Here is an 18,969-nt window from a genome sequence, read left to right as displayed (position 1 = left end):
ATCAGGGCTGCAAACCTACATGGGTATAACACTTTATTAACTTATCCGTGTAGTACAGGTTCTGTAGTTTGGAAGGAACAGAGACAGTCATGACTGTGGCCTCAAAACAGCTGGCTTCGGACTAGCTGCAGCCTGGAGATAAGCTGGTTCACACAGCAGAGTCACTGCTGTCACACAGTTCAGACATTTAGGAATCAAATGCACTAGGAAGTTCCAAGAAATAAGGGACTACCAAAAAAAATTGTTGCTTTTCTTTTACAACTTCTGGATAGGGTTCAGTTTGTAGTTCTGGAGCCAGGGACTAGGAAATGTGTTAATCAAGGGCCAGTAATCCCTGGCATTCAATCACAACAGTATCAATTGATGCCAATAGCAGTAGCAGCAATGAAATGTTTATTGTCTGAGAAATCTCAAATGAAAGCAGGATTTTTTCTCTCAAAAAAATGTATATGCAAAGAAGCCTTTTCGTTTTCTGTTCCAGACAGCAATTGATGTTAATAGTCTTTTACATTTCCTCTTTCTTGTTCATGAGAGGCAGTGTGATGTAGCATATAAATAACCATCCTTGAAGCCAGGAAGATCTGGGTTCAAGCCCTGCCTCTAATACATATAGCCTGTGTGTGACCCTGGACAAGTGACTTAAGCTCTCAGTGGTTGAGGCAACGCTCTAAGACTACAATATATAAATTGCAGAGAAGGCTTCATTGGTGGAAGGAGTCTCCCCACTGGGAGTTCCTTAGAGCAAGGAAATCAGATCTGAAATCTCTGAGAAGCAGATGCATAAGGAAGAACTGAACATGCAGGAAAAATTTCTTTTCTAATTTTGTGTATGATTGTCTTTCCTGCGTCTGCTCTCCTTTCTTCTTGGAGTCCTTTTCATCTATCTATGAGCTTGTCAGAGACAGTACCCTCTATTGCAGTCAAGTTTGTATCTGATCCTGGTAACAAATAAGTGTAGTCAGGTTATAATCCCTGCCTCTTCTTCCATCTTCACTGGGCAATACTCTCTGACCCACATCCAGCAGAACTGGCCTTCTCTCCTTCATTCATGTCACTTCATCTCCCATCTATCTATGCCTTTGTCCTAGTTGTTCTTCAGTCACACAGTAAATTTTTCAGTCACAACAGCCCACAAAGAATGTCCGTAAAGGCTTAAAGGGACTGTGATCTGTAGCAATGGAGGACATGCTTTGGCTGATATAATCATGGGCCCCTGAAGTATGGAAATAGAGATATGCTTCAGGCAGTTGAGGCACCAAAGATAAACAATGAAGTAGCAACAAAGAATGTTATACTAGGCATTTCAGAATTTACAACTTTGAACATGGTGGTCTCTCCTTTAAACATTTTTTCATCAGCAGCATAGTCTAAGTCAGGGCTATCCAACATGCACAATGTGATTTATGCAGCCCGCCTACAAGCATAGAAATTTACATAAATGCTTTAGTAAACGAAGCTGAGCTACCACAGAGCTCTCACTAAAATGGCAAATCAAAATATATTGTCTACCGTTTCAATAAAAACCTAAGGTTGGACAGCCCTGGTCTAAGTCACCCTTTAATCTGTATGATGTGACAATAAACAAACAACTTTTAAGTTCTCTGTGAAACTTGGGCATTTACTAAAGAAATGACCCTCTTTTATGTTCTTTTCATGAGTCAGAATGGTCAGGCTACCCTTGAAGAAGCTTTGCCCGATTCTATATGACATTTCATTTTGATGCTTTGGTTTATCGCTGTGGCAGATCGCTGCTCCTTCATGCCTTCTCATCTTGTGCAAATATTGTCCCATGTTTTCCTGTGAATTGTCCACAGAAAAGCCACACTACATTCTAGATGCCCTCTAGGTCTTTTAGAAAAAAGAGTAAGCTGCTTTGTATCAATGCACAAACCAGAAAGTTTAAAGCTGAATAGTTTAAACCCAGGCTAGGATTTTTTTAATTAAATGTATGAACTGATAATGATGATGATGATGATGATGAACCAGCCAATCAACAAGCATTTTTTAAGATTATTATTCTGTGTGTCAGGCACTGTGTTAGGTGCTGGGGATACAATGACAAAAATAAAACAGTCCCTTCCCTCAAGAAGCTTATATTCTAATGGAGGAGACAACATGTATGGAAATAGGTACAAACAAGATGCATACAGAGCAGATGGAAGGACAATCCTAGAGAGCAAGTCAGTAGCAGCTGATAGGTTTGCAGAAATGCTTTTCATATGTTGATTCATTTATTCTGAGTTCTTTGATGGCTCTTCCTGTAAATGAGAGGTAGTGTAGTACACCTGAAGGCATCCTGTACTTAGAATGGTAGGACCTGAGTGCAGTCACACTCTAGCTCTGCCACTTCCTAGCCTTGTGACCTTGTGCAAATTACTCCTACCTGAGCCTCATTTTTCTGAATCTGTAAAATGAAAAGGTTTTACTAGATGACCTCCAAATCTCCTTCCAACACTAGATTGAAGGTTTTGTGATCCTCTGAATGCAGCGAGAGAAATGGTTCCTTAGACAATGGTTACCTTTTGAAAATGATAGCTTTCCTGTTTAATAAATAACTCATATTTTATAGCATGTTAATATATAAAAAGCTTTCCTCATTAACAATCATGTGAGGTAGGTAATATGTGTATATAATTTCTACTTTACCAAAGGAGGAAATCAAGTGTCAGACTGGGAGAATCCAAATCCCTTTTTTTCGACTGATTCCCAAAAAGTAGAAAGTGAATGAAATTAAATGAATGAAAAAGACTTTACTAGTGTGCCCAGTATGAGGGATACCAATACAAAAGCAAAAATAATCCCTGCAATTCCTCAAGGAGTGAACATGCTAATGGGAGGCAACAACACAGGTCAGGTAACTGGTTCCCAGAGAAGAGTGTTTTGATTTGGGAAATCTCAGGCACTGCGAGTGAGCCTTAGAAGAGTTGATTAACCTGCTCTTCCTAATATAGATGGCAGTATTGATATAATTACAGTTCTCAGAGAAAGAGTTGGAAAGTGGGCCTCAGGGTCACATGTCAAAACAATGTGCAAGGTGGAATGTGAAGCAGGACTGGGGCATTCTCCATCTAGTGAACCATGGGAGCTTGTGCTCTGTGCACTCACCAGTCATGACAGTGTGAGCCTCAGGGCCAGTGTTCCAAAGCTTGAATGGATTAAGTCACCCAGGGTATCGTCTGAGGCCCTGTTGTCTGCATTTGTCCTGTTGTATCTGGGGTGGCATATCAGGAGAAAGTACATATACCATTCCAGGAAAATCTGCAAGGCTTTAGCACTTAGAAGGGGTAAGGGGTAATTCTGAATTTGGGGTCCCTGAACTTTTTTTAAAATTAATAATTGTATTTCAGTATAATTGGTTTCCTTTGTAATCTTATTATTTTATTTTATGCATTTAAAAACATTATTGAGTTGTCAGTAGACTTCACTAGACTTCCAAAGGTGTCCATACCACAAAGAAAGGTTTAAGAACCCCTTTCTTAGAAAAGGATTCATTCTTGTTTTCTCAATTTCTCAAATTGTGACATTTTAATTTCTTATCAACCTAATACCAAAAGAGATTAGATTGTATCCTTCTGTAGTTATAGATGGAAAAATTGGATACAATGGAATCTTAATTGGTATCTAGGAGGAAATGAATGAATTACTGTGACAATTTTCCCTATTTTATTTATGTGACTAGATTTTACATTGCCATGAGAAGAGAAGGGAGGATTTAAAAGGGGGGTAGAATAAAAGCAGCAAATATTCGTGGCTTTCTCTAAAAGTAGCTACAGATATACTTTGTTTTTATTTATATAGACATTAAGGGATTATGTGTCTAAGGCATCAAAGATACTGTTTGATTTTGTTTCCTTCCTCCTCTTCCCCCCACCCCCCATTTTTTTTTTAGGATTATGACAGCTTTTTCGAATCAAAGGAAAGCAACACAGTCTTTTCATTCTTAGGCCTGAAAGCAAGATTGCCATCAAAGGTAAATAAATATCTTCTTAATCCCTTTTTGGAATTTATTTCTCTAAAATCCAGGTTAAGGGTGTGGACTCATTGATGCTATCCTATGTTTCAGTTTCCTTTTTCTCCCTGACTGGCTGATAAGAAATACATTCAAAACAGATCATGGAATTGTAGCTATGGGTGGACACTCAGGAATGATCTATCATAAAGCCTACCCAAAAAGGCATTACCGTCTACACCGCGTCTGATAAGTGATCATCTGATGGAAGACCTTCAGTAACAGGAATTCTCTCTCTAGAGGGCTGCCCATTCCATTTTTGGTTAGTTCTGTTAGAAAGTTTCAGAAGTTCTGAGCTTCAGTAGGGCTAAAATTGGTTGTATGTCCAAAATGATGAGCCTTTAGGGGTGGAGGGAGGGAGCAGCTGAACCAGGTTGAAAACAGTAACAAAAGCTTTTGGACTAATCAACAGTGGGGTTAGGTCCGTGAGTGGCTGCTGCAGAAGCCCAAGCAAGATCGGGGGAACAGTCTCAGCAGCAACAACAACAAACTATGTCCTTGACCACACAGACCGAAAGCTCTTCTTGACTTTCATGATCCGAATCCCTCCTCATTCATCAGGATCAAGAAGCAGAAACCTGTATCAGCCTATAAGCTCTTTGAGGATGAGGACCGAGGCTTATTTCCTCTTGTATTTTCAGTGCTTGGCCCCTAAATGTTTGTTAAATTAGAAATTGAATAAAATTTGATTTTTTTAAATGCCTAATTGTGTCTGAACAGTGCTCAACAAGAGAACAGAGGAATGACTTGTGACAGGGTATGGTCAGTATTGACGAGATGTTGTCGGTCTTTATCTATTCAGTGTGATAGTGAGTCACTTGATCTTAGCATTGCCTCCTTTTGTAGTCTTTGTGCAGAATATAGAAGCTCTAGACCTGGTTCTCCTTTTTGTTGTCTAGATCCAGAAATAATTGGAATTATTGCAACCTTTCCATATACTTGGGACCACTTGCAAATTAAACTTTTTAATATTTGAAATGTGGCAGACACGAGCCCCAATTAGGGAAGACTGATTTCATTAATTTAAGTAAAAGAAATTTATATTCTAGTATTAGTTTGAGAGCACTGACTCCAGAGCCAAAGAACCTGGGCTTGAATCTGGGTTCTATTACTTACTACTTGTAAGAGGATCAGAATGGTGTGATGGATAGATTGTTGTGTATGGAGTCAAGAAGACCTGGGTTCGAATCCTAACTCTGGTATTTATTAGTTATATCACCATGAAGAAGTCATTTGACTTCTCTGACCTTCTTTCCTCATCTGTAAAACAGGAATAGTAATTCCTGTAGTACTTGTGGTGAGGTCCAAATGAGGTGAGGTGTGTAACACAATACAATACAATACAAATGTTGGTAATCATCGTCATTATTTACATGACTTTGGATAAGTTTTTAAATCTCTACAAGCCTTAATTTCCTTCTGTGTAAAATGAAGTGGTTGGTACAGATGATCTTTAATGCCTCTTTTAGCTCCTCTTCCAATGATCCCTTGACTTAATGTCAGTGGATTCTGGGAATATTACATTAAACCAACAAATACTTAGAGAAGAAACTATCTCTGGCTTAAGGAAGTCTTACTTTGGTTTTATCTATCATTGAGTAATAAGTAACAAGTAATAAGTAATCGGTAGACTTTAAATCGCTGTGTCTTTTTACATGTTAGATACCAATAGTTCTTCGTTATTCATGGTAGCAGGAAACTAGGGTGATGAGAGAAGTTTGTTTTTAGACAGTGCTCCTTCCAAACTGTCTCCTAGAAGAACACTGGAAGGGAAAATAGCTAATTTGTAGTTTACATGTTTCCATCTGTTGTGTCAACCTTCCACCCTCTAGAAACTATGACTAGAGACTAACAAATAACAAACCTAAGCGCTTTGGAATCTCACCTCTTATTTTCATTGCTTATCTTCCATATATCATAGTAAGAAGTAAAATAACGAGAGAGAAGATGCATGTGGAGAAATCTGAATATGTTTTCATTTTGAGCCTCGATTTCAAGGTTTTCAGTTTTAGCCGATGAATGGAAATAAATGCAAACTATTTAGAATGTTTATGTTTTGGGGAGAAATAGGTTATTCTAAAGTTCCACCGGATTTCAATGTTTTCTGCAAACCTTGTGAGAGAAAGGAGGTGCTCAATCAATAGTAAGTTGGCTGGGTACAGTGATGCATGCTTATAGTTGCTACTTCTGAGGAGGCTAAGGCCTTAGTTTGGGAGTTCTGAGATGCAGTAGGGCTAAAGCCAGTCAGGTGTCTGCACTAAACCTACTTCTAATATGTTGAGCCCCTGGAAAAGCAAAGGTCCACCAGGCTGGCTAAAGAGGGAGGCACTAGCCATGGTCAGAATAATGGAGCAAGTTAAAGCTTCTGTGCCAATCAGCAGTGGTGCTGGGCCCATTAATAGCCAGTGTCCTTCTAGCCTGAGTGACGTTAGGAGACCCAGTCTCAAAAAACAAAAACAAAGAACACAAGTTAAAAATAGGCCTCATCAGTATACTTCTGGTGTAAAATGGTGTTTTGTTTTTCATCATTTGAGCCTCCAGATGGTTGTGGGTGTTTTCCCTGCACATGTGTTAAGCAAAAACAAAGCCCACACATATGCATTTTAAAGGCTCTTGGAAGTATTCTTAATATAGAACAATTGCGTGCTTGTTAAAATTCTAGTATCTATATAAAATTTCTCACAAAAGGATCTTAAGAATGTAAATTTATTTGCAAAGAACTAAAAATGTGTGTTGTGGAATCATAAAAACTGGAAGGTACCTCAGTGGTTATCTAATGCAGCCTGTATTTGACCAAAACATTTCTTCTACCACATCACCAACAAGTGATCATTCAGTCTATGCTCAAAGACCTTCAATACGGGAAAATAGCAAGTGGGCTAGTTTGGATGACCAGAAAGTACTTGAAGGGAATAGTGTATTAAAAAAAAAACCTCAGGAGTTAGGTTGAAGCTAGATTGGGCTTTAAATGCCACGCACATGAGTTTGTATTTGATTCTAAAGGTAATGGGAGCCACTGGAGTTCATTGAACAGGAGAGCAACATGCTCAAGCCTGTGCATTAAACTTTGGTTGCTATATGCAGTGTAGATTAGACAGGGGGAAAGATTTGAGTCTGGGATGCCAATTAAGAGGCCACTGGAGTGATTCTGGTCAGAGATGATATTGGCCTGAACTAGGGTGATGGCCATTTGAGTAGAGAGGATACAAGAAATGTGGAGGTAGAATCAATGAGATCTGGCAACTTAGTGGATTTGTGGGGTGAGGGAGAGTGAAGAGTCAAAGATGTCTCCAAGGATGCACATCTGGATTACTAAAAGATGGTTGTGTCTCAGCAGAAACAAGGAAGCTCAGAAGAGGTTGAGGAGGAAAGATACTGAGTTCTGTTTGGGACATACTGCGTTCGAGACGCCTGCAGGACATCCAGTTTGAAATGTCTTAAGAGCCAATTCATGGTACAGGACTGGAGCTCAGGAGAAATCAGGGTCAGATGTAGAGGATCTAGGAGTCATCTGCATTTGAGGTGATTATTAAAGCCACAGGAACTAATGAGGCCATTGAAAGAGAGTATACTGAGACTGAGCCTTGCAGTACTGCTCATATTTGGGAACATGACACAGATAAAAATCCTCAAAGGAGACTCAGCAGTTGATGTTGTATAGGACAAAAACTGAGAGAACACTGTCAGGAAAACCCAGATAAGAGAGTTTCCAGAAAAGGGTAGTTAACAGCATCAAAAGCATCTGAAAGATAAAATAGGAAGAAAGTTGAGAAAAGGCCATCCCACTTAGCAATTTAAGGAGACTCTCAGAGAGGCCAATTTCTGTCGAGTGATGAGGCTGGAAGCCAGACTGTAAAGGGTTGAGAAATGGATTAAAGGAGAGAACGTAGAGGTAACGAGAAGAAAAAATTTTATAGGACTTTGGCTTGGAAAGGGAGGAGAAATAAGATAGTAGCTTAAGGTGACTTTAGGGACAAGTTAGAGTTTTACTTTTATTTTTTTAAATGATGAGGGATATCAGGGCATGTTTGTAGGCATCAGGGAAGGAACCCGTAGATAAGGAAAGATTAAAGATGAAAAAGAGAGAATGAATTGTGGGAGCCAAACAGAATAGGTCTAATGCACTCATTTACATTTCAACCTTTTTGCTACTTAGGACAGCTAACACTTTCCCTCCCCTTCCCTCACCAACTGTTGTCATTTTCAAGTGGAATATCCCCAGTTCCTTCTGTCCTTGTATGGCATGAAGTCAAGCCATTTCACTGTCCTGGTCACTCTCTTTTTGGAATGTATTCTATTATGTTTATATCTTTTTAAAAATGTAGTGCCCTAAAGTGATTAACCTGACCAGGGTGGAGTATGGAGAACCATTACCTCCCTTATGCTGGACGCTAAGGCTCTCTTACTGCTGTCTAGGAAAACATTAGATTTTTTTTTTTACTACCATGCTACATTGTTGATTAATCAATGAACTTGTGTTCCACTTTGATTCCCTTATCTTTTTCACAGGAACTATTTTCTAGCTACATCTCCCCTGTACTGTGCTTGTAAAGTTGATATTTTGCACCTAAGTTCAAATTTTTCATTTGTTCCTATTAAATTTAATCTTAGTAGATTAGTTTCATTGTTCTGACTTGTCAAGACTTTTTGGACCAAACTTTTTTTATTTGATATGTCAGTTGTCTCTTCCATCTTTTGAGTCATCTTGTTTTCTCAAAGTCAGGACAGGAGAGGAGAGTCCAACAAGAGTGTGGAGAAAGAGAAGTGAGATTTTTTTTTCAAAAAAGGAGCCCCTTTTTGCCTAACTATACTATTACTAGTCCATGTCGTTCCATCTTGTCCAGGAGGTTTGCATCTGAGACTTTGTTGAATGCTTTGATAAAATCTGGGGAAACTCTGTCTCCTGCATTCCTCTAGTTTACTAATGTTTTTCATCTCTGATCTACTGGTGTTCTCTTATCTACTTTGTCAAAAAGGGAGATGAATTTAGTCTGGCATAACCTGTTCTTAAATGAAGCCATGTACCTTTTAGTGATCACTGCTTCTCTTTCTAAGTGCTCACAAACCATCCTCTTAAACATTATATAAAATATAAAATAGAAATAGAAAATAGAAAAAGTATTATAGAATTTTTAGGGAATAAAGATGAAGCTTACTGGTTTATAGTTTGTCGCCTGTTTCCTTTCTCTTTTTTTAAAAAAATCAGGATATTTGCCCTTCTCTAGACCTAAAGCATCTTTCCCATTTTTTAGCTTCAAAAACCATTCTTGGCAATTCAGCCATCTAGGATGTACTTTATTCAGACCTGATGACTTGAACTTGTTAAAGACACTTTGATACTGTCAAACAACTTGCTCATTTTTTTGGATTTCCATTTTTTTTGCTTACCAATTTTGTTCTTTCCTTCCCAGTTGCTACATCATTCTCCTTGGAAGAAAAAAAGATAGAAGAAAAATAAGATTTGAATACTTTAGCCTACTCCAAACCACCCATTTTCACCCTCCTGTCCACCTTGAGCAGTAGTCCAATCCTTTCTTTGATTTTTTTATTGCCGTGAAAATAGCCTAAAAGGAAAAAAAAATATTGTCCTCAGTAGTTAAGGTGCTACTGACACATTTCTTAGAAGACCAAGTATCATTTTCCTTTATGTTATTTTGATAACCATAGAACTTATTCCTCTGGTTCTGCTGATTTTATTCTACATCAGTTCATACAAGTCTTCCCATGGTTCTTGAAAGTCTTCCTATTTGTCATTAGTTAAGTTATAATAATATGAAATTTAGTTATTGAGAGTTTTTCATCTTTCTTGAGCTGACTTCCCTTCAAAATATTAGACCATTGAATCCTACCTGTCCTTATTCTGAATCCTCCAGAAATTGCTCTTTTAAGAATTTGCGGTTTTCTTTTTGTCACAAATTCTGTGGCTGAGTATTCACTTGCCCCAAAGGTCATAGGTTAGCAACCCCTTTTTCCTTGGAGGAATGTACAGGACACAAAGATAAATGGACCCAATGACCCTCATTGCTCATTAAGTTCATCAGAGGACACAAGCACTTACTATTCTTGGTTCTCATTTTCCCCAAAGATAAAAGGAATTTGTAATTCCTTAGAAAATGTAAAGGCTAACTTTATTTATTCATCAGATACATTTCTGTCAAAAATTATCTCACAAATTAGAAGAAATTGGAAATTTATATTGCTGTGTTGATTTATGACCATATTGAACAGTATTTTAGGCCAATAGAAGTTTGTCTGGGAAGGTAAAGGAAAAAGAAGTATGAATATCTGATTCCTCTGGAATGTCAGCCATCCTATTTTATGAAATTTTCCAATAATCTGGCACATGAAATTGGTCTGGAAATGACGTGGGTCATTTATTATTTTTTGAGTGAACTATTCATGGCGCTGGGGATTAATAAATACCATATCATACTTTATTCTTACATGAAGTATGTATATCTTCTCTTCAGAAAAAAAATCACCTTTCCCCCCTATATAACTGTTCATTTTTATGTTGTTAAGTGATTTTCATTTTTAATTTTGCCTTTTGTCTCCATTTTAGAAATTATTTCACAGCAGTGATTTCTAGGCAGTTTGGACAAAAAGGGACAATAGAATAAATCATTATTATAGTATTTTAGAATAAGTGTATTAAATTCTAAGATACACTGAGATGGGATTAAAAAGGATCCCATGAATCAATAAAATTGACAGAATTGGCTTCTTTGGAAACTTTAGTATGACTCATTAATCAAGCCCATTGCAAGGTAATTAAGAAGAAGCCATAGGATATGCAAATTGAAAGTGATAGTGATTTCTCTTTTCATATATGGAGAGAGAAGTCTAGGTGTCTGAAAGTTATAACCCTCAAATATATTTACGTATGGAGTCTTAAAATTGTGCCATTTTGGTTCCTATGACATTTTGTGTAGGATCCAAAACAAACCACTAAGAAAGAAGATCAAAACTTCAATTCGACAATCCAGTTCAGTAAGCATTTACTAACTACCTACTATGTTCAAGGCAGAGTGGCAGCATGGCGTAGTGGATAGAGAGCTGGCCTGGGTGCTGGGAAAATCTCCATTCAAGTCCTGCCCTGATATTTACTGACTCTGTGACCCCGGACAAGTTCTCATCCTCTTAGTACTCTAGGCAAGTCTCTAAAAATATAAACATTTTTAAATGAAATTTTTTCCGGGTAAGAAATCAGTTCTCTCTGCCTCTCAAGCTTGCCCCCACCCCAATCAGGAAAAACAAAACAAGAATAAAAACCAAATTCCTTCATTAGAATCTGAGACTCTTAAGTTACAAAGAAGGTGCCAACCTTTATTTATTGATGAAGTTTCCTTATCTGGGAGTTCCTTACACAAATGAAATCACTATGTCAAGTCCCTATGCAACAAATTTTTAAAAATTCTAAAATATTGTTTATTTTATCTTTATCACATTCTTTTAAAATTTCTATTTTGTGTACATTATATATATATGTACAGTAGTACATATATATAATACATAAACAAATGTCCATATATTAGTGGTGTATACTCAGAATTTTTTTCTGAGGTGTATGATCCAAAAGAGCTTGGGGACCTTTGTACTAGGGAGAATACTGTGTACACATATAAATAAAAAGATAATGTGAGGAGAGAGGGAGCAGTAACTTCTAGGGGGGTCAGGAGAGGATGCCCTTAGAAGGTGACAACTAAGCGAGTGGTGAAGGATACTAATGATGCTGGGAGGCTGAGGAGAGGCAGTGTTGGGGGACAGCCTCCACAGAGGCACACAGGGGAGAGATGAGGTGCTACCTTTGGGGATAGCAGCGAGGCCAGTTTGTTTGGTGCGTGGACTGAAATGAAATGTGCTCAAAGGGAGGATGGGGCCAGATTGTGAAGGGCTCCAGATGCTGAGCTGATGGGTTGTTATTTTGTCCTGAACGAGAGGAAGCTACTGAAGATCGATGAGTGGTCTTTGTGGAGGAGAAGAAAGTGCTTTTACAAATACATTTTAATCTAATTCACTCGTGTGTTCCAAATATAAGTGTATGTATACCTATTCCTATATATACGTATACGTATGTGTGTATGCACATATAAATATGATCTTCAGTTCACTTTGCAATCTGAGATCTACTTGAGTATCCATGTATGAAAGTGCAAAAAACACAGAAAAATTAACCGCAGTTGCACTGTCTTTCTGCCCCTTAGCAGAGGTAGCTAGGGGGTACAGTGGATAGAGCACTGAGCCTGAATTTAGAACTATGTGAGTTAAAATCCAGCCTCAAACACTAACTAGCTGTGTGACCCTGGGCAGGTCACTTAACTTCTGCCTCAGTTTCCTCAACTGTGAAATGGAGATAAAAATAGTACTTTCCTTCTAGGATTGTTGTGAGATAATATTTGTAAAGCTCTTAGCACAGTGTGTAGCACATAGTAGGAGCTTAATAAATACTTGTTCCTTTCCCTCATCCCCCTGTATCAGGAGTTCTTAACCTGGGATCATCTGTGAATTAAAAAAAAATACATCAATAACTGTAATTTATTATTAATATGTAATTTATTTTATTCAGAGAAGGAACCCGTAAGTTTCACCACACTGCCTAAGGGAATTGTGACACAAAATATTTTTTATATCTTCACATGCCTCTCTTTGAAGTATGAGGGCAATATACAATATTCACGTTTCTTCTGTACCCTTTCCACTATTTATTGGGAGGCAGTGCGGAGTAGTGGAAAGGGCACCACATTGGTAGTCAGAAAAAACCTGGATTCATATTTTTTCCTTGATAACTTACTGGTTGTTTGACTATGGGCATGTCACTGACCCTTTTTGAGGCTCAGTTTCTTCATCTGTAAAGTTGAGTAAATAATACACTCTATACTGTTCAGAAAATGCTTTGTTAACTAACCTTAAAGCACTTTACAAAAGGGAGCTGCTATTACTATAAACCTAGGAGCAATCCTGTCAGATTTAGTGCATTGCTCTAGAAAGAACACTGGCTCTGGATTCAGAAGACCTGGGTTCAGATCCCAGCTTTGATGTTTATTGCCCGTGTGACCTTGGGTGTAAGTGATTTACATTCCGAGGGCCTTGGTTTCCTCATCTGTAAAATGAAAGGTTGGATGATGAAATGAAATGATGTGACCTCCGAGGTCCCCTTCTAGCTCTATGGCCCTATGATCCAAAGCCATTTAATCTCTCTAGGCCTTAATTTCCTCAATTGTAAAATGAGGGAGTTGACTAGACAGCCTCTGGTGGCCCTTCTAACTTGAGTGCTATGATCCATTTCGGACCATTTTGACTATGGGGACTTAGGCCAGAGCTTACATTTCTCATGATGGTCTTGGCCAGTGGTTGGAGTAGCACCTCTTCCCCAATGATTTTCATGTACCACACTGACAGTAGGGCTTCTCTGAAGGGTACAGTTATTTGTACCTCCAGATTCAGGCTTCCTTTCCATAATAGAAACTCGCTTAATAAGTTTAAGTTTTCATCAATTAAGACAAAAATGCACTTTGCAGAAGAGTATCTGCCCAAACTTCACCAACTCTTGTCCTTGATGTTGCTGCCATCTGGAGAGTTTGGCTTACCTCTTTGTCTCTGGTTACCCCAATCAACTGCTGGTTCCCAACAATGATGGCACCTTATCAGGAGCTAGAACCATTGTCTTAAGCTCCTGCCTTTATAATCTATCAGAGGCACAAAACAATCTAACCCCATACTGCCCGGGCCCATGTAGGTCTGAGATGCCTATCAGCCAGTAACACCAAATAAACAAACTGGACACGATGTTGGGCTGATTTTTTTGGTTGGGCACAATGTATTATATTGCTACATGCCGGTCATTGTCAGACACTATTTTTTCTAGCAGGCTCCAATCTGAAGCACAGATTAGACTTGAACTTTACTGTCTCTTGGAATGTGGAAAACAGTCGTATAAAGGAGAACATTATAAATGTCTTCCAAGTATTTGAGGGCTATCATGGAAGGGAGGTAAGGCTTACTCTGACTGGTCACAGAGAGTAGAAGGAGGAGCAATGGATGAAAGCTGTAGAGAGGCATATTTTCACCTGACATCAGGAAAACTTCCTAATAATTAGAACTGTCCCATTATAAAATGTGCCCTGAGTTTCCCTTCCTGGTTTTTTCAGACATAAACTGGTTAAGTACCTGTTGAAAATTTTGTAGAGAGAATGCTTGCTTCAAACAAAGGTTGGACAGGGTGATTGCAGAGAGGACCCTTCCAACCATGATATTCTAGGATTCAGTGAGCTGACAGTATTATCAAGTCATGTCAGCAAGCATTTATTAAGCATTTACTCTGTTACAGGCCTTGTGCTAAGCTTTGGAAATACAAATGTAAGCAAAAATAGACAGTCACTGCTTTCAAGGACCTTCCCTTCTAATGGGTGAGATAGCATGTAACAGGGACCTAAAAAGGCAGGTGGTAGGTGGTATTGGCTCAGGGGCAAAGTGGTAAATGGTGATCATGTCCAGAGGATGAAGAATGGCTTTGAGAGGCCATTCCTCAAAAAGGAAGTTGCAGAAAATACTCACCAAGGAGAAATGGGGGTGGGGAAGACTTCTTGAGGCATTGTGGTTGTAATTATAACAAATTATATAGGTGTTTCTAGATATGTAGTAAAAGAGACAGTAAATTCAAATGATGAGAAAAGTATAAAGCAAAAAAAAAATTATACAATTTCACTTGGATATAAAATTAGAATTAGTAAGTGATTTGAAGTTGGGTAATAGTGGGAACAGTGAGTGGGTAGTGTAGAGTAAAACACATCTAGTCTGCCAGTTTTGGTGCTAAGCTTTATTTTTATTTTGTATTTTTTTCTATTTAGCACAGTATAGTTGTTAATATTTTTAATATTACTGATACATTATAGAAGACATCTTTTTTTTTCTTTATGTTTTTTTTTTTGAGGCAATAGAAGTGGTGACTTTGCCCAGGGTCACACAGCTAGTAAGAGTTAGGTGTCTGAGGCTGGATTTGAACTTAGGTCCTCCTGACTTCAAGGCTGGTGCTGTATCCACTGCATCACCTAACTGCCCCATTTAGCGTTGCTTTTAGAAATCTTATTTGTTGCAGATTTATATAAGATTTTTATTATATTAAGGTAACAAAATTTTTCCAGGCAAATGTTACTTTCTAATTCTTTATGGAAACCAAATAGAAAAGAGATTTAATGGGAATTCATTTTACAGCAGTACTGAAATGTATTTATTCCATTATGTTAGGATACCTGCAGGGTGGTTCTAAAAATGTCTCCTTTCCTTCATAGCAGTCTGTGCAACCCTGTCAGTAGGTGTTACAGCCACAAGAAGTACTAATTTTCACTTTCCAGGTCTCTGAATAGAAGAGAAACCTTCACACTTCCAATGAAAGACAAATGAAAAGGAAAAAAAAAAACCTAAGTTCTGTTTATTTAAGGACAGTGGGCTTTGACATCCAGACTTAAATAAGGAAGAAGTTCTAAAAGCAAAGCACTTCCTTCTTCAAAACTTGCCCCTTCGTTACAACCCTGCTTCAGCTTTGGATACCATTAACCAGAACACGAGGATTAACAGATGGCTGATAAAGTAAGATACTGTAGGAGGTCCTGTTATAGTCTGAGGCCCTAGAGATACATCAACATCCATGAAGAAAAATCTCTGGAAAGGAATTATAATGGAACATAGGCATGGCACATTTTACGGGGGCAAACATTTGTCTGTTGTTCTCAATAGTTTATATAAGCTCTTTGAGGGAAAGGATTGAATTGTTTTTGGCTTTGTCTTCATGATTAGTTCTTGGCATTTATTTGGAGGGGGGTCTGAACTTGTGATTTCATTCATTTCACATGGACGCTGATCTGCATGGATACAGAACAGCAACTCATCTATACCTTGGAGCTTTAGTTGCCTGAGGCACTGAGAAGTTAAGCTACTTACCTAGGGTCACACAGTTGGTATATGTCATTATTCCTGATACTAAGACTGGTCCTCTCTGTACTATAATTGTTTACCCGTTAATAGGAAACATGAACTGTGATTAGGCCATTTGGAGACTGGTTAATTTTATCTTACTGAGTTTTAGTAAATCAAAATTTGTTTAATTGAATTGAATTACAGAAATGCTTCGTTTTTCTTTCCTTTTCCTTTTGCTTACAAAACTCAGGTTTTACCTCATGAATTAGTTTATAGAATATTAGCTCCTTGGGGGCAGAGACTCTTTCATCTTTGTCTCTGTAAGCACATTCCCCGGCACACAGTAAGCTTAATAAATTCTAATTGATTAATTTATCATCTTCTCATCCAAGACAACACCTCCTGCCATGAAAAGTTGCTGCCAATATCACAGAGAAAAAATGGTGGGTTGGAGATGGAAAAGGATTGTTTTGTATTTCAACAGAATATGACAAATCATGGTTATCTGTGTTTGCTTTCTTTTCACATCCAGGCAGAGCCCTAAGAGTGGAAAGAAAACTTAAGAGGGCAGAAGCACATTTGGAAGAGCAAGTGTGGTGCTCAGCAAACAGCTGCTTACCTAATGGATCACTGTGATAAAGGCCACGTGCATCATCAGCACTTTGCTTGCCACTGAAGAAGTGCTTTCCAAAGATGTGGGACCACTGGGCATTACAAAAATCTATAAATCAAATTGGCCATATGGTGGATTGTTCCTTATTTTCCGATTTACCTACATTTGATGAGATGTCTTGGGGGAGTCTTTTACTGGGTACTGATAGTCTTCCTTCATAGTTTCAAAGATAAGTGGATGGCACTCTCCAGATGATAAATGTAGCATCCCTACTATATTGCAGTGTATACCCACGTTAGTTAGACATGCTTTCCTTTAAGCTAATGCTGCCCAGATCATGTTCTTGAAATTAGTTTATTAGGACATTTGCATCTCTTGAGCCAGGAAGGGGAGAAAATGATGCTTAGAACAAGCAGGGTGATGAAGAAAAATGGCTCATAACTAGGAATGATGATATATTTCTGCTATTTGTAAATACCACATAAATATAACCTTTGATGTTATAGCCTGCTTACTGTAATAATAGCTCTTCAGACTATAATGATCCTAAGTTTATTATCACAGTGAAACATACAAGTGATTTGAATTGAGGAAAATCTTGCTAGAGTATTGAAAACTCTAATGATTTTTTTGGAAAGTGTCTGGGTTTGTTTTTTCCTCCTCCTTAGAGAACTTTTCCACTTAAATGCCATGAGATGCTTGACAGAGATGTTTTAAATTGTGAAGGCCATGTACTAATGGAATCAAAACTTTATAAGAAAGTTGTTTGGTTTATATCTGAAAGTTCTGTGACTACAGAGATGTATTGCATATGTGTGTATATACATATTTATTTATACACACACAGATCTATATGTATATACCGCCACATATATTTTTAGTGTACCCCTCCCCAATAGTTACTTCTTGTCTCTTGTAAAGGGATTATATTTTTTGAAAAGGGAGCTCTTGGTTAGATATATTTTGTGTACCCATAGATGAGTCATATTAAATGATACTAATACCTCTACATAAGTAAATATTTCTTTCTGGTAACCTTTCCTCTAACCCTGCTTCTCTTGGGCCCTACCCTAATCTTAACCAAGTTTAAAAATTTAAGCATTTTAACTTAATGCAGATAAATACAGTTTTCCTACTAATCCTCCCCTCAAGGATAAGTCTGCAGACTATGCATTTATAAGAGAATTGCTTTATGGCATGCAATAGCCTTTCACTCCCACTTGGAGCAGCTGCTCAAACTTTATAAGGTGGTCCTCCCATTTGCATAGATGTACTTTTCTGTATCTTAGTATTCTTAGTGTAAACAACTTGTATTTTTATAGTATGTGAGAGCTAAATATGGGACTTCCCTGCACGGGCATGTTCTTTGCATAGGGCATCTTCTCAGAGCACTCTGGAAAAACTCCTTGATGTGCATACAGATACACACATACACATTTACTTACATACACATGTCCAGGACTATCTGAGCTATTAGGCCTACTCCCAGAGAACTGACATAGTTGGGATTGTGAGCAGTAAGTATATACAAAATTGAAAGAGCGGTAGAAATACCCCCAAGTCTGTTTCAAAAGTCTCTGTGTGATTTATTCAATGGGAAGCATTTCACAGAACTTAGTGAAGACTAAAACTAGACTCTCGGACTAAGTATTTGTAGTCTATCTCTTTAACTAAAAAAGGAAAAATTCAGTATTCATTTCTGTTCCATAAAAACTAGGGACTTCATCCGGGATCTTTCTGAATAAAAAGGTTAGTCTGGAAGCTTGCATGTCATTGGTTGGTTGGCAACTAGTAGGGTAAAGGTGAAATCCTATTACTATGAATTCCAACGGCTTGTCCAGGGACTTTGTCTAATTGAGTATTAGTTGAATATATAAGGCCTGTGCTGAAATTTTGAAGCTGTGTGAAGAGATTTTTATTGGATGTAATAGGATTTAATCTATACTCCATTTCATTAAACCTTGCAAACGACAGCAAGAACAAAGGTGAAGTTGAAGGACAAGGGTGAGATTGGGTTCTTAGAGCTTTGGGACCAATGGCATGTATACTGGAAAAAATAGTGACCCAGATTAGATGTTTCCCCTACAAATTCTTAATTTCCCATAGTAAGTCTGGCATGTTCATACTAAAAGAGAGTTTTCCTTAATTCATTTGACATGTAATATCATCCTTTGCTTTGTTAATTAAATAGTAAAAGCAGGTAGATCAGGTAGTGCATTAGTTACAGTGAATAATTAATTTTTGGAAGTACGTTACATTAAGACCATTGAGGGATGAACATATTTTTTTAGGGTATGTATGGTACCTAAACTTTGTGTCTATGCAATAGCTATTTAACATATATAGTCTAAGACCAACCAGACCACCAAATGACACTCTCATAATGACCTTCTTCCTCTTACTTTCAATTAAATTCAATAATTTTTTTAAAGCA

At 37.9% G+C, this 18,969-nt stretch overlaps 1 protein-coding gene across 1 annotated transcript in view; it reads left to right on the top strand.

Annotated features, from left to right (window-relative positions):
• The window catches only part of SH3BGRL2 (SH3 domain binding glutamate rich protein like 2), a 93,419-nt gene extending 76,754 nt beyond the window's left edge, over positions 1–16,665 (top strand). The window contains exons 3-4 of the mRNA XM_036768819.1: positions 3,890–3,970; positions 16,455–16,665. Of these exons, the coding sequence (XP_036624714.1) occupies positions 3,890–3,970; positions 16,455–16,466 (93 nt within the window). The 3' untranslated portion in view covers positions 16,467–16,665. The remainder of the gene's footprint in view (positions 1–3,889; positions 3,971–16,454) is intronic.
• Positions 16,666–18,969: the final 2,304 nt, after the last annotated feature.

This window comes from Trichosurus vulpecula, chromosome 7, assembly GCF_011100635.1.
Source record: "Trichosurus vulpecula isolate mTriVul1 chromosome 7, mTriVul1.pri, whole genome shotgun sequence".
Classification (NCBI taxonomy): domain Eukaryota; kingdom Metazoa; phylum Chordata; class Mammalia; order Diprotodontia; family Phalangeridae; genus Trichosurus; species Trichosurus vulpecula.
The sequence above is the reverse complement of the archived record's forward strand: the minus strand, read 5'-3'. Positions and strand labels throughout refer to the sequence as shown.